The sequence below is a fragment of the Tachypleus tridentatus genome, chromosome 10 (genome assembly GCF_004210375.1).
Source record: "Tachypleus tridentatus isolate NWPU-2018 chromosome 10, ASM421037v1, whole genome shotgun sequence".
Lineage (NCBI taxonomy): Eukaryota > Metazoa > Arthropoda > Merostomata > Xiphosura > Limulidae > Tachypleus > Tachypleus tridentatus.
This window is the reverse complement of record NC_134834.1, coordinates 145,117,918-145,134,682: the sequence shown is the minus strand read 5'-3', so window position 1 is coordinate 145,134,682 and position 16,765 is coordinate 145,117,918. Positions and strand designations below refer to the sequence as shown.

Sequence of the window (16,765 nt, the reverse complement as noted above, 5' to 3'; positions counted from 1 at the left end):
ACTATATAACGCCCCCACGGCTGAAAGGGCGAGCATATTTAGTGCGACGGGGATTCGAACCTGCGATCCTCAGAGTACGAGTAGAGTACTTTAACCATCTGGCCATGTCGGGTCATCTTACTAATTCTAGTAATATCTGAACGTTTTCTACATTATAATGCGTTACCCTTTACGTTTTTCTTCACTTTGTTCCCAGTGGGTCAGCGGTAGGTTTACTGACTTACAACACTAAAACTTAGGGCTCGATTCCTTGCGGTCGACAAAGCGCAAATAGTTTACTGTGAAGCTTTGAACCAATACAAACAAACAAACAAACAAACTCCTCGCTTTTCCTGCCGATAGGCCCTCCTCGTCGGATAGGACGAGATTATGGAGGCATACGCCGTCACGTCCAAAGTGATTGTTTGTTTTTAAGTTAAGCACAAAGCTACACAATAGGCTATTTGTGATCAGACAACCACAAGTATCGAAACCCAGTTTATAGCATTATAAGTCCGCAGACATGCCCCTTGTACCTCTGGAGTGTGGGCACATCTAAATTAAATTGTTGACTAGTGAACTCCGTAACACGAAACAAAAGATTTCCACAGGAAACAGCAAATACGTCATGGTTTCAAATCGAAAGATGAAGTTGTTATATTTTACTAAAAGCAATACGATGATGAATGAGATAAACAGAACAACGAAAGGTAATTTTAGTCAACACATAAAAAAATCTCCCCTTCCCCCCGGCAATGTTCACATTTTATTACTTACACGTAAAACGTGTGTTAATTACCGCTATTACTGACATAATTGAAATAAATGACATAGAGAAACATAGAAATATTTAACTTAATCAGAACTATAAATAACAAGAAACATTAGCATGTTTATATCTGCAGTAAAGCTACTAATGCAATTTGCTGTCGTCCCTAATTTTGAACTACTTGCCAGAGAGATGGTAATCAATCAGCAGCACCCTATCACCCACAGTCAGAGGCTGACTGTCATTTTATAATGCACCCACATATTAACGTGGGGAAGGAGCGAAATAGTTTGTGTAACAAATGGGCTCAATCCTGACCTGTCAGGATTGTTACGTGTAGTAACACGGTCAACCCTCACCTAAATAAATTATCCAAATCTCTAATTCCTGCCCGTAGAGCAAAATAAATCACCCTTTGAAGTTGTTTATTTGAATAAGAAAAAAAACAAACAAGTAAACAAGTGAGCAACAGAGTAAAAATAAGATCTTAAATGGAGACACTTAAAAAACAACAACCAGGAAGTAGTTCCAATAATCTTAAAGATTCCCGACTTTTCATTGGTCGAAGCGGTGTTTGAGGTTATAGATACGAACGAGTACTGGATCTGAGACAGTAAAGTAGTCTGTTGCGTAAGCTTCGATGTGAGTCGCTGAGTTATGTAAGTATGTTTATCGGTAGTTAGTAGTTAAGTTTCATTACGTTGTAAATGTTATAAAATGGACAATAATGTAATACTAATATACTTGTTATCAGTACTGATCTATGTTGTTAGATCCTATCCATTACTTCAATAAAACTGACGGTATAGAAAACAAAGTGTGGATCATTTCGAACGTTTCACGGCTATACAACCTTTCTACATCACAAAAAATAGAGATGTGTCACGCGAGTAAAAGAAATGGTTGTTTCCTGCGCAGTGTACTCGTTAGGGAAATTAAGTCTATTAGCTCTAACATATTCTTGGAAGCAAAAACTATAAAAGATTACTTGCTTATCTTGCGCCATTATTTGATTTACTTTTGCGACAAGCAAGCGATAGGACCTTATTAGATAGCTTTATAATGCTCTGTGAAAAAAAAAAAAAGTCTTGCATGTAGCCTCGGGGGAATCGCGCTAACCAAGATAAGTGGATTAGGGTGTAGTTAGTGAGAAAAAGTTTGGAATATATGTAATATAAAACGGACATCAAATGACCAGTGAATGCTTAACTTCAAGGCCTAAAAAGGTACTTTGACACCCCGGGGTGTTGGTTGGGAGTGTAGTTTTGTTGTTCAGTTAAGATGGTTTCTTTGGTTTGGTTTGAATTTCATGCAAAGCTACTCGAGGGCTAACCCTCGTCTTGAGCCTACAGCTACATTCCATTCAGCAGTACACCTGTAACGTAGTACAAGAGGCTAACTAACTTCAAAAACCTTCACTCTCGACAAGGATGAAGTGATCAGCTGTTAACATTTTACTCGCAGTTTAGGTAATTGATTTTTTTTATAAACTTTAACTGTTTAATTATGAGAAATTACTTGAACATCCCAATACGCTCTTAAATAACATTTGGGATTGGCATCCGAACAGGGATCATCTCAATTATGGTTTGTTTTTGGTTGTTGTTTTTTTTATCCGCGTCAAAACATTCTCTTCAGTCTAAGTTTGCGACAGAGAAAAACAACAGTGTTTCGTTGTAACAAAAAAAGTGTAAGTACGATAAGCTAGCTTAATTACTGAGTGGGGATGGATAAAATAGGTAAGGATACGAACTCGAAGTGGGATACCAACTGTCCTACTTGTTTTAAACTAAGCTGGAAACATTTTAAAGGGTTTATATGTTAAGTGTTCTCAAATTAGATCAGAGATAGTGAACTTCATACAAAGCAGGACAGTTACAGAAAAAGTTTTAAAATTCGTTTGTTTTACTGCAATTGTTGTCGAAGTGCTTATTTACTTCAGGTAGGGGCTAGTCATATGATCGGGGGTAGGCCCTCCTTACAAAAAAAAAAAGTCTTACTTCAAAAGTTTTAAGAGTTGGCAATCCTACTTCGAAGATAATGTTAAGCCTATTAACATTTCAATATTCGTGATTGTGAAAAAAAAAAAAAAATCCGAAAGGGATAATATTTTTCTACAATTTTTCTTTTCTGGAATATATTGTAGATATGTTTTACACCAAATCTCCCAACTGTGTAAGTGACCTTAATTTTGTGCTCATTTTAAATTAAGCCCTGTTCTCCTGTCACGTGTCCTAAAGTGGATAAACTACCAACATGTTTCAGCTAATAGGTTCAGTGCTCTATAATGAATAAATGACCACGCGAATAATAATTTTCCTTGTTGTAATGAAATGTCGTTTTAACTGACGTTTTAAACGCATGCGCAAAATAATGTATAACTCAGTCGTCCATTCTTCGCCACTGCTTAATAGACTGCGCCTTAAATGTCTGTTCCAAACACTTCAACGTTTTGTGGAGCGCGTGCAGCAGATAAATGCCATGTACGAAAGAAAGTAGCTTCAGGAGATACGTTCTGGATTTTTTAATTTCGCGCAAAGCTACACAAGAGCTATCTGTCCTAGCCATCCGTAAATGAGCAATGTAAGACTAGAGGGAAGGCAGATAGTCATCACCACCCACCGCTAACTCTTAGATTACTCCCTTTACCAACGAATAATGGGATTGACCGGCTAAAAGGAGTATGTTCGGTGTGACACGGATTCGAATTTGAAATCCTCGAAGTACCAGTCGAGCATTATAACCACCTCTAGCCCACCTGAATGTTAGTAGGAAATTTATTTTTTCTGAAAGAGGGGCCGGCCAAAGGCTACCTGCAGGTGTCACCTGCTTTAACCACTCATACCCACATACATAAGTGTGTTGTCTGTTAGTCAGCCTGTAGATACTAAAAGGACGTCGCATATCGTATAAACGGTGCTATTTGTGCTGTCGTGACGTCAATAAAAAGGTACATATGGTTTGCTTTGAATTTCGCGCAAAGCTACCCAAAGACTATCTGCGCTAGCTGTTCCTAATATAACAGTGTAAAACTAGAGGGAAGGCAGCTAGTCATCGTCACCCACCGCCAACTCTTGAGCTACTCTTTTACTAACGAATAGTGGAATTAACCGTCACATTCTAACGCCTCATGGCTGAAATGACGAGCATGTTTGGTGTGATGGGGATTCGAACCCGCGACTCTCGAATTAGGAGTCGAGTGCCTTAACCTCCTGGCCAAGCCGGGTCATGTACATATGAATTATAATCTCTGTAGACTACAACACAAAATTAGATACGAACTTAAAAAGCAAGAAAAATATCTGTTAGTCTTAATTTCGGTTTTATTTACTCTTGAAACGGAACACTTTCAGGAATTCAGTCCACGGCCCGGCATGGCCAAGTGTGTTAAGGCGTGCGACTTGTAATCTGAGGGTCGCGGGTTCGCATCCTCGTCGCGCCAAACATGCTCGCCCTTTTAGCCGTGGGGGCGTTATATTGTGACGGTCAATCCCACTATTCGTTGGTAAAAAGAGAAGCCCAAGAGTTGGCGGTGGGTGGTGATGACTAGCACTGCTAAATTAAGGACGGCTAGTGTAGATATTCCTTGTGTAGCTTTGCGCGAAATTCGACACAAATAAACATCAGTGGTTAATCGGAACAGCGAAGATAGCCATTTGTTTAGCGTTGCGCAAGTCAACAAACAAAAAAACCGAATCTACCAATTAGACTAGGCTGTAAGCTGTGTCCTTCTCAAAGATCTAATGACGTTTAAAATTTCGAGAAATGACCACAGATATCAGTTCCTCCTGCCCAAGATGCTTAAGTTCCCTTTACCAATGTTTACATTCTTATTATAATTTGAGAAGTTAGTAACTTACCTTAATGAATTCCAAATGCCCTGATTTGTCCTATATTAGTGCACCCAAAACAATGGATTTAGGCAGGATATAAACATACAATACAATTAGTGTATCTAAATACAGCTTTAATTTGAAACATTTTGCTCCACAGCCTCAAACTCCAAAAATAACACCTCCCCACCTTTATGAATGTTTGAGAAAATTGAACAGCATTTTAAATAAAGTGTCACCTAATTACACTATATAACACAAATTTTGTTCCTGGATAGTATGTGTTATTTCTTAATTGCTTATGTTGTAAAAGTACAGAAAATGGCCATTATTCCCTTCAAACATTGCTTTTGTGACCTGGATAATGAAATTTAGAAATTAATCAATTTTCTATGTAAAAACGGGCAAATTTGCACATTTACATTTACATAAGGTCTGAATAAAACAACATATGAATCAAGATTTACATGTATTTATACTAAAGTTATACAAGAATCTTTAGAAGTGAGTAGTTTTTTGAGATTTTGCGACTGTAATGTACATCACTTTCATGTATCAGCCCCCAAATATACTCCCATCATGTTTCCCTATACGTTTCCAGGTCACAAAAGCAAAGTTTTAAGAGAAAAATAGGTTTTTTCTATTTATTTTAGGCATAAGCAATTGGAAAATAACACTTTCTGCCCAGTAACAAGAAAAAGTAACATTTTGTTACGTAGTGTTATTAAACAACTTACCTTAACCATTTTGCTCTCAATTAAAAAATATCCCGAGACACTCTAAGTTTGTGTAAACGTATAGATGTTACTGTTTTGTTTTTTTTGGAAGTTTTACACAAAACAAGGTAGAAGAAAATTTATCATTGTTATTATATACGCGTAGCATTTTTATATTCTTAGGTCAATGGGGAAAAACATCCTAACTGTTTTGGTAATTGAAGTGCCCAAGATTTTCATACTTTTAGTTAGAACGAGATTTTTTGGTTATTTTGTGTGTGCTTTTTTCTTTTTTTGTGATACTGGAGATTGGTCCTCTCCTTATTCAACAACGAACTTCCATGTTATGATTTCAGGTACTATGAATACCAGAGAGAAAGTACATTTTTATGTTGAGCAGAGGGGCTGTGAAGTGGAAAGTTCTGTGCATAATGCATTAACAGAAATAGCATCTTCTGGTGTATCACTTACAGAACCAAAGGAGATCATTTTTGGAATTGCAGGACAAAATTGGGGCCACAAAGATGTAATAATAAAAATTTTGAATTCAAATATTGTTTTTAAGTTGGGGCTGGTGATAAAGAAAGATCCATTTACTGAAAATAAGTTTAAATGCCCAAATAATTCATGCTTGTTTCAAAAAGCGACACTTAAAGAGCTGGCCGAGCATCATTTCAGAAATCATCGAAAACTAAAGGATGATGTTCCATTTGATGATGTTATTTACCTTTGCTGTAACAAAAAATTCTTATTCTTTGAAGTATATGCTTGGCACTTGTTTTACGAACATCAAAAAACAGCAAAAGTGGATTTCAGGTTGGAAAGGATTGTAGAAGGGACCAAGTTGTTTATCAACAGATGGTTATATGAAAATAAAAAGGTTATCTCTCTTCAAGATTTAGTAATGACAGCTGTTAATATCATTTGCAATTTTGGAAATTATTACATTTTTATGTGGAACTGTCAAGACTTTGCTACCTGGTATTTGTCCACACTCGGTCTACCCTTAGAACTTCTCCCACCTACCCTAACCGACCACACAACAGGTACAGGAACAACAGGAAAAGTAATTCAACAGTTGAAGTCGAGATGGTATAACTTGCATACAAACATGTGGGACCCTCCAATAACAAGCCATGAAACTGGAATTTGTCTGTGTGCTTATTGTGAGTTTCTTCCACCGTTATCAATTAATGCTTTGGTAGAACATTTGCGTATTGCCCATAATGCTACTCCCGAAACCATGAAGGACAAGCTAAATTATAGTGAAAGAGGAGCAGCTCATGGTGAGCACTAAAATTGTTTCTGTTTTGTTTTTCTGTTAAATCACGTTTCTGTATCAGATATTTTTGCACACTTTCAGAAGGGAAGTGGATAAGTAAAATTAGACAAGAGTAATGGTCTGGCAGTAAAATGCTCATTATTTTTAAATAGTTTTCTAATTTCTGTTTATTTTTTTCTATTACAGAGCTAGTCAAAGCATTAAATCCGAAAAACCTGAAGTATGTTGTAACAGGCAAATCGCTTATGTTGGACTTTTACAAGAATAGAAAGTATACAGTCTACAGATGGCAGAGTACAAAAAGTGTTGCTGCTCACGTTTCTCTTGTCTTACAGCCATGGAGTCTTCAGACTGATAATAATCAAGAATGCAAAACCACTTACTCTAAACCTTATGATTACTATCATACCGTGGAAATTCAGCAGCAGTTTGGAGAATGTGATGATGTGGATCATAACCTTTTGGTGTGTCAACCACTGGATGAGGTTGACACTGAGAAGCTGAGAGTTGTTGGAGTTATCTCATCTGTATCTATCGAAAATTTGCTTAAATTACTTGTAGAAATATACATTGACTCGCTTTATTCTGTTACTCCTTCTGATAACTGTTTAACCTTTGCTCAACTTCTAGAAATGAAATTGGAGCAACATTTCAATCTTGAAAGGGAGGATGCCGACTCTGAAGAGGTTAGTTTTAAAGAACTTTTATCGTGTTTTCATTTGGGGTTTGTGCTGTTTCTGTTGCAAGGAGCTAGTTTATGTCACTTCATTCCAGCCATGTTTGCAGCCACATTTCCATTCACACAGCACTATTTGGTCTTCTATTTTCTTATTCATGTGGTGTACAAACTGGTAATTCTCATATATGACTTTAAACGCTATTTTTCCAGGATACTCTTGACAGAAAGTCAAATCAGTTGGAAAACTGCATGGAGTGAGATTAGTCGTGTAATTTTGCTGTACCGTAAGAAGTTTGTTCTTGAAATGATAAAGGTATGCTTCCTTCTTTCCGAGATATGGGCTGTACTGACAAACCCGGAAGACGTTCCAGCTCTTTTTACAATCCAGTTTTCATTTTTTATGTTTGAAACGCTAACCTCAAAGTAGCAGAATTTTGTGATGAGCAAGGAGGCAAATATGCCCTCCACCTTAAACTTTGTTTCGATCACAATAAATATCCATCTCGAATGTTGGAGTTGACAGGAACTATAGGTGACTGTGTTATTTTGATCTTGTTGTTTCTTTCTTTTTGTGGGATTTCCAAAATACTTTTACTTTTAACTCTTGGGCCAATGGCGCATTGGTATTTCTTAACAAGTAATGGCAGATATAATAAAACATTTAGCACGTTCCTTCCAAGTCTGATTTTATTTGGTTACTATTTTCCAAAAACCAAGTCTTTTATATGGAATGTCATGTTTGTTTTATTTACTTTTGTTGTGGTTGCATTTTGTTTCTCAGAAAGCCACTTACATTTTTCTGCATCCAACTCTACCCATTGTAGTTTTTTTCTTCTCTTCAGCGTGGTGAGGGTTATATACCTTTATGTAGAGCGTAAACCTCATTGGTATGGTATTATACAAATGGCAAAAAATCAACTAAATGTTGAATGCTTCCCAGACTCTGAAGAAAAGAGAGCTAGTGTAGTTACATTAAAAGAGAATATTAAAAAAAAATTAAAATCTCTCTCAACTTTTATTCATTTATCAGCATTTCTGGTTATTGTACTTACTTTTGTAACCATTATTGGCATGTTTTATGTTTGGCAAACGCATCATAGCCTTAATACTGTACTAGCAGTGGCAAGTTTTATTATGTTTATAGATAACAAAGTTACTTTGAATTGTAGCACTTTGGCATTATGCATCCTGGAATGTGCATTACACTTGAAATATGACTGTAAGTACTATGGAGCAAACGAAACTAATCCTGGAGATAAATATCCACCACAAAGAGACTTTTTGGACTATATTGCAGATATGTGCGACAGGAGAAAATCAGTTGAATGAACCTCAACTAATTAATTTTTTAAATAAAAAAGATAATCATCCATCGCATTCTTGATACGTTGTTTCTATTTTGTAGTTGAAATTGATCTCTGTCGGACCTTTTAAACTTGAATAGATTATGAAACGTTTTAAGATTAGCACTGGTTCATGATACAGTGACTTTATCATACTAGACTTTCATAAGTGTTATTGTTTGGTGTATCCTTGAAATATTCTGCAAGTGTACAAGCTGGTATCTAAGTCTAGTAAATATACATTAGAACATAAGCAAAACACGTATGAAAAAAAGATAGGTTGCCATTTGGCCCATTGAGATCGCTACCAAAACATGAAACAAATGAAATGTGGCCTTTCATATCCATAAAGCTATCTAAAATACGTTTAAAAGAACTCTAACTATACATACCAATTTATCAGGCTGAATATTCTACAAATTAATTTATAACAACAGTGCAGAGTTGTATCTAACTGAAATAGTTGATCCTGTTAAAAAAACAAAATTAGTAAGTTTAATACAGGATACGAACTGTTCAAAATTAATAGTTGGTCTAATTATCAAGGGCCTGGCATGGTCAAGTGTGTTAAGCCGTTCGACTCGTAATCCGAAGGTCGCGGGTTCGAATTCCGGTCGCACCAAACTTGTTCGCCCTTTCAGCTGTGGGGGCATTATAATGTGACGATCAATCCCACTATTCGTTGGTAAAAGAGTAGCCCAAGAGTTGGCGGTGGGTGGTGATGACTAGCTGCCTTCCCTCTGGTCTTACACTGCTAAATTAGGGACGGCTAGCGCAGATAGACCTCGAGTAGCTTTGCGCGAAATTCAAGTATAAACTAATTATCAATTTGTGCCTGTGATAATTTCTGAAGGTTTTCTAGCATTTTTTTAATTATCACCATCTGTCTTTGGACAATTATCGTGACTAATATTACAGTTTGACAGCATTGAGGAAGTAGAGACAATGGTCTAGTCTCATTATCAATCTGTATTCATTCTTCATATTTTCAATGAAGCAAACTCTGAACAAAATCTGCCTAGATGCATTGACAAATGATTTATAGCTTACGTTATCTATACGTGACAGTCAAACATGTGAGCATGATTGATGTTAAGGAAAATGGGACATGAAAAAAATTCTAGTCATGTTCGTTCCAAATTTCTTCTAAAATTACAAGTCATACAAGACTCATTATATTCATGAAAGAGAAGCTATATAGCATCAAAAACATGAATGACTGAACATGACAAAAATAATGAAAGATTACAATAATGATTACATAACACTGTGCAAGTGTTAAAATTTATCCAGTGTGGCCACAACCTGCCACAGTGTCATTTTATCTATATTCAAATAACCTACTACACCATATTTTTTCTACTAACAAAATAACATGCTCTTGGCAACATTCTTAATGATGTTTTATATTGGCCTAATTTTAACTTTGACAAATCTGGAAAGCAGTAGCACCTACACATGTTAAAGAGGGTTGTTACATCTGTCGTTTGTTTTATTTTGTTCTTTCAGTCCTTGCAAGTCTGGCATGGACAGATGGATAGGATGCTTCACTTACAATCTGAGGATCCCCGGTTCGAATCCAATCCCATGTTATAATGTGACTGTTAATCCCACTCATCCTTGGTAAAGAGTATCCCAAGAGTTGGCAGTGGGTGATCATGACTATATGCCTTTCCTCTAGTTTTCACTGCTTGGATAGCTCGGCACGAAATTCAAAACAAACAAGCACCTGCTGTCCATTTCCAGAAGTCACCTGATTTGACCATCACGTTCACTTCATAGTTCTGCTCAACGATAGATGTCTTCTCACCAGAAGATGATTACCCTTGGTACTCAACAACTATCACTTCATCAATCTTGTCATGCTCCCTTTCGCCTATCTCTAAGTGCTGCTAATTTGCTGAATTTCTAGTTTCATCTTTGGCCAGCATAAATGTGAAAACGGTGTCATCTTTAATCTTCAGATGATGAACTCGGGCTATATCTTTCATAGCAAACACCCCGTCCAGTTTTAGTAATTTGTTAGTCTTAATTATTGCAGTTACTATCATCTGCGGATCTATAACATTTAACATTTTTGCTGAATCTTCTGCAAAGGATGTTCCATTAATAACCAGTGATTTCTGAGTTTTGACATCTGCCGAACATGCCTTTTCCCTGCACCGTGTTGGACCCTTGCCGAGGGAGAAGGCGACAAAATCCAGTGAATTTTGATGTTGTGCTTTCTTTCCAGAGAATGAAGAGCAATAGTTATGTAGCAATTCTTGGACTGTGGTGCAGGCTCATCTGACCTAATGAATACTGCCGTGATGGTTGTAGGTAAATCATTTAGTAACTTGCTGATATATGCTAGCAGAATCTCTTTAGTATGGGTCAAGTTGTCTGATGAAATAACTTTGGAGTGAAGTTTCTCAGAATGCCAAAGAGCTGCAGTGAAAGATCTGACTTTTTCTTGCTTCCAATGGTCACTTCGAATTTTTTCTTGATAAGAGAAGGCGCAGTTCTCAGAGTAATCCACCAGAAGTGGTGATTTAGATTCATCAAATGATGCAAATCCAACAGCCTCCCTTTGTTACTGGTATGCGGCAGCTTAGTGTCACTTTATAAACCAATGTTCCATAAATAAGTTAGCTTTTGGGGCGGATGCTACATTGGTAATTAGATACTGAGAATGTGCAAAGAAATAGGCAATTTGAAGCTTCCATTTTACTTTACTTTATTCTAGCCACTAAGTTAGTCACAAATATAGATCTTATGAATCAATAGCCAGTGCAGTGGTTTGTTGCGAATTTTGCACAAACTGTTCGAGGGCTATCTGCTCTAGTAGTCCCTAATTTAGCAGTGTAAGACAAGAGGGAAGGCAGCTAGTTATCACCACCCAGTGCCAACTCTTCGGCTACTCTTTTACCAACAAATAGTGGGATTGACCGTCGCATTATAATGCTCCTACAGCTGAAAGAGCAAACATGTTTGGTATGACAGGAATTCGAACTCGCAACCCTCAGTGCAGTGGTACAAGGAAGTTCCAGATGTTTGGTTATTTCAGCTTTAACATTGCCAAGCCTACTTGGTAACCAAATAAGGGAAAGATTTGAATTGAAGTGCTGGTTTCAAGAAACTATATGGTCTGTTCTTTCAATTTCACAGATGGTTATTCCTAATTATGATTATTTTCCACCTTTGTCCTCTTCGTGCCCCTTTAGTAATTTATGATTTTTTTTAGTTCTATTGGAATCTAGTTATCAGTATTTTTCTCTAGTAATTTCAATTTGTTAAAAATAGTTTTAAGGATTTTCTAACTGTACTGTCGAGTTTGTGACAGTTATATATGTTTTAACACTAATGGCAAATTCTTCAAAAATTTTGAAATTTATTTACTACTAAAACCACTTACGTTTAAAACTATTTCTATAACATCGAAACGGATCAGTAAGTTTTCAATGTCTAAAAAAATTTCATTAGCATTCTGTTGACTTTCAAATATCATTTAGTTTTGTTGGCATTATAAATAATTAGGAAGCTATTGGAAATAGTATGGATTATACAAGTTATTTAACTAAAATTACATGAATTTTGAAATGTCACAATTTTCTTGAAGTTGATAAAGCTGATAAGTGGCAATCGGAGGCGTAGTGCGGAATATGTGGTCCCTTTCAAAGTTCTCTTAATATTAGATTCTATTATAATGCTATAGGCCTCTGTTTATTCACAACTGCATACACACGGATGCAACATGTTAGTTTGTCAGTAGTGAATATTGCTTTGAGAAGTTTCTATCTCTCCAGAACCGAAGCTTGAAACATTTATTGATTTAATATTCGTTTTATACATACCGACTTTATATATGGACTTCCTGAAATGTTACAGCATATATGCATTTTTGTATTGAATGTTCATATTACAACTTCATCCGCAATTAGAAGAGCAATAAATTAGTGTGTGTGCTTTCTTATAGCAAAGCCACATCAAAATATCTGCTGAGTCCACTGAGGGGAATTGAACCAACCCTTGATATTAGCGTTGTAAATCCATAGACTTACCGTTGTACTAGCGGGGAACCCAATAGATTAGGTATTTTAAATACATAATGCATTAGAAGTTTTATTTCACGTTGCAATTTCGTATTACAAGTGGGTATATATCCTTTAAAAGATTGGAAGGTGCCCTAAGAATCTAATATTTTTAAATGAAAGAAACGGAAAGGTGGGTTGGAGGCTGTAGACCTGAAAAAGTAACTTTTGTGATAGATTAAAGGCAACACTTTATAACAAATATTACAAAATACTGCAATAATATCTGTTGATCAAGGTATATTAAAAGGTCAATAATAAGCAGATATGTTTGTGAAATATATTGTGGCCTTTTACAATGTCATTAGCTTGTTTTGTAAAAATAAGCTAAAAAATAAATAAAAGAATTATCATGCGACTGTTTATAAAATATTTTTGTTCAAATGGTTATTGTATGTGTTGAAGTTTTAAATTTAATAATATTTTATCTAAGGCTTAAGTTTATCATTTCATGTTATTTTATGTAAACACTGCAGGGATGACAATGTATGATATTATAAAGCTAGTACTCACTGTTGGTAAGGTGTTCTTCAGCGAGCTGTTAATTATATCTTTGGAAACAAAATGTATTATTTTGAGTATTAGGATTAAACTAACTTCAGTTTGTCTCCTAATCGAGTTTGTTTCTCAATTTTTCCTGCTAAATCCCAGATTACACGTTTATTGTAGGGAGTCCATTTAAATAACTTAACCATGTATCATACAACTGGCTAAATTCACCGAAACAATTTATCCATCTGTTACCAAATTTTCAATGAAACCCTATGAGCCTTAAAGAATTTATTAATGAATTTTTAGTGTTATAAATTTCCAAAAATTATGGTAATTTTTAGTGTATTACAGGAACTTTGGAATCCAATTTCATTATAAAAACTATACTTATAATAAAATCTACTTTTTAAAAACTTATTTAATTCTATCTCTTTACTGTCTCAAATGTAAACAAAATACATTTTGCATTAGAAGTTTTATTTCACGTTGCAGTTTCGTATTACAAGTGGATAGATATCCTTGAAAAGATTGGAAGGTGTCCTAAGAATCTAATATTTTTAAATGAGAGAAACAAAAAGACGACAACAAAACAGCATCTACCTGGTCCAACTCTTTCACTGAATCATCTCAAGAGAAAACAGTTTTATTCAAGTACATTTGCAATAGATTTCAAATAATATAACGACACAAGTCCACCCATCGGTAGCTGTCTCGTTTCTTATACCTGCCCTGCCCATTTCCTCTCACTTAATTTACAAACATACAGATTTACAAAAATTTTAAGACATGCAAATAAATGTCACTTATTTTTAAATTTTGTCTGAGAAGGGTGTTGTTGTTGTAGTGTACAACATTTTTTTACCACAACAATCAAAGTTACTCCATATTGTTTTATTGATCTGATTTACTGGAAAGTGGAGTTTAAAAATCCATTTCCATTTCTGATATTTATTTTAGGCTAGTGATCTGTCCAGTAATTCTTTGACCCATGTCCACGGTGAAACATATTCGATTGAAATATTGCTAACGTTTGATACAAACATCTATTTACAAAAATATGATTAAGACAGTAGCAGGTAGGAAGTTTTATAAAATTTGTTAAACTATGCAAAATTTAAATTAGGAGTATAAAAGTATCCGTGACGTCACCACATGAATTAAGAGGACGTAGATGAATACAATGCTATATATTGCAAATGGAAAGGTATGTGGGGAATGGATCCTTCCTCAATATCAGACAGCAGTGCTCATATGTTAAGGTTTTATGTGTCAATTTCTTTATTTGTTTATAGACTCATTGCATACTGGTAGTGTCATCCTACTGGTAACAATATCACCGAGTTTTAATATTTGCTCTTATCATCAAAATTTTGAGAGTGTCACTAGTCATGTTGTTTCTTGCTGGATAAATCCATCAATTTTTTTTCACCTTCATCATACTACTCGGCTCAAAGTGTCTTTCATCGTTATTGCTTACGTAGATTGTACTTTACGTTATTTTTAGAATTATAAAAGTATGTAATAGTATACCAACCATGGTATGTTTACTATATCCATTGCCAATGATGTATTACAAATGGATGTAGCTACGTGCTATTATACTCTCTGCTAATTCTTAAATTCCCTAAAAGACTAGAAAAGAATGTAGTGTTAAAAATCTAATAAGGTTAATATTAATGTACGTGATAACTATAATAAATCACGTATTTCTCCACCTCGGAAGGCGTTCACACCATAACAATTATTCTTGGAACAAATGGTTTACATAAATGGACACCACTATGTTTTATAGTGCCGTCTCAATGTTCCATTAATTGATGATGGCAGTCCAATTTAGTTTCAACTAGATGAGGTTTCCGATATCTTCTGACGAAGCTGGAAAAATAGAAATATTTGGCCAGTAAAGATAAATCCTGTAATAAAGGTCGTTATTTAATTTACAATAAAGAATAACGTAACGAGATAATTTGAATTCGAATTGTTTTTTGAAGAGATTAGTGTGATAATGCCTTTTTTCACCTAATAATTTAGTAAGCAAAAGAAAGTTTGGTTTGAATTTCAGGCAAAGCTACATGAGGGCTATCTGAACTAGCTGTCCCTAATTTAGTAGTGATACGACAGAGGGACAGCAGTTTAGTTAACATCACCCGCTATCAAGTTATAGGCTACTCTCTTATCAACGAATAGTGAAATTGTCCATAACGTTATAACGTCCCCAGGGTTGAAAGAGTCAGCACGTTCAGCTACGAGGATTCGAACTGACGACCCACATAGTGCGAGTCGAGTGCCCTAACCACCTGGGCAGGCCATGCTCGTCGTTGAAATTTAAACTCAAATTCTAGCCATTTAAGCCTTCAAGCTTACCACAAAGCTAAATAGAAACTGTTGGTTGATTTTAAAAAATGTACAAAATACATGTATAAGTAGCTTTAAATAAAAAATAATGGTTTTAGAACGTACATCAGCACTTTAAATTATTTGTTCTGAACCAAAGCCCCTTTGGGCTGTCTGCTATGTCCACCGTGAGGGATCGAACTCTCAATTTTAACCTCCAGAAAAAAAACTAGAAAAATGTGAAAGTGGGTAGAGATATTTCAAGTTATTAAGCGTGATTTAAAACAAAATTAGAAATCTGGTCTTCCTGTGAGCTTTTATTTTCTGACATTGATGTTTATTTTAAAATTAGATTAGTATACGGTTTGTTAATGAAATTAAGTTTACTGTTTGGGACAGACTAATTGCTGTTAACATGGAAAATGTAGGTAAAATGTTGCTGTTGATTTTAATGTGTTTGTTAACGAAATTGAGCACATTGTTGTTACAAGTATTAGAGATTGGTGGAGTAAAATATCTCGCTAATGGCTGTGTTTTTCTTAACTAAACAGAGCTCTAACATAAACTTTATAGTGAAGCCAGAGCTAGTGTTTTATTTTGAAATAATTTTGAATTTATGCCTAAGGGTTTTAAGATATTTTCTTTTGAATTCTAAGGAGTCACAAAAAGTTAACAGTTATCTTTATTCTTTGAAAAATTAATGTTATTGTCACGATTAATTGGGGTTTTAGCGAGAACTCACGGATAAGTATAAAAATTCTCATGAACCATGGATATTAAGACTAAGTCCGTAAATTTACCACTGACCTACCAGGACCCGTCTTTTAAGTATCCGTGTTCTAATTTAACTTGTTAATTTCCATGAATTAATGTTATTATTGGTTTTCTTTCTGTTGGGTAGTAATGAAAACTAGTTTCATTTGTTGTGGGTGTGTTTCCGTCTGTATAGTTGACTAGAGACTTGGTTTAGGGAGAAGGCACAATTTTGTTGGTATTAGATCTAAATAGTTACAAACTAGCCTTAATAAGATCAAAGAACTGACTTTGAATTGATCATTGTATTTTTGAAGAGGGGAAACTGAATTTGACCTGAAATAATACTATGAACTCAAGCGATATTATTCTATGTAGTAAAGTACTTACAGTGAGTTAGCAATGGATAGATGTTTGTAATAAGGTCTAAAATGTCTTTTATCTGTCGTAGGGGCGTGTTAGAGAAGTTGTTGACGGTAAAATAATCATTTAGTTCCAAGTGAGTTTTGACAATT

General features: G+C 35.2%; 2 protein-coding genes across 2 annotated transcripts in view; both read left to right on the top strand.

The window, feature by feature from the left end:
• Positions 1-1,361: 1,361 nt before the first annotated feature.
• The window catches only part of LOC143230531 (uncharacterized), a 32,877-nt gene continuing 17,473 nt past the window's right edge, over positions 1,362-16,765 (top strand). Inside the window, exon 1 of the transcript XR_013016493.1 lies at positions 1,362-1,407. The gene's annotated coding sequence lies outside the window, so the exon portion shown is untranslated. The remainder of the gene's footprint in view (positions 1,408-16,765) is intronic.
• LOC143230530 (uncharacterized) lies at positions 1,722-13,580 on the top strand. Its single transcript, XM_076464264.1, has 3 exons — positions 1,722-2,217; positions 5,654-6,583; positions 6,766-13,580. Exons 2-3 carry the CDS (start codon positions 5,659-5,661, stop codon positions 7,683-7,685), a joined length of 1,845 nt encoding a protein of 614 aa, XP_076320379.1. The 5' UTR covers positions 1,722-2,217; positions 5,654-5,658; the 3' UTR covers positions 7,686-13,580.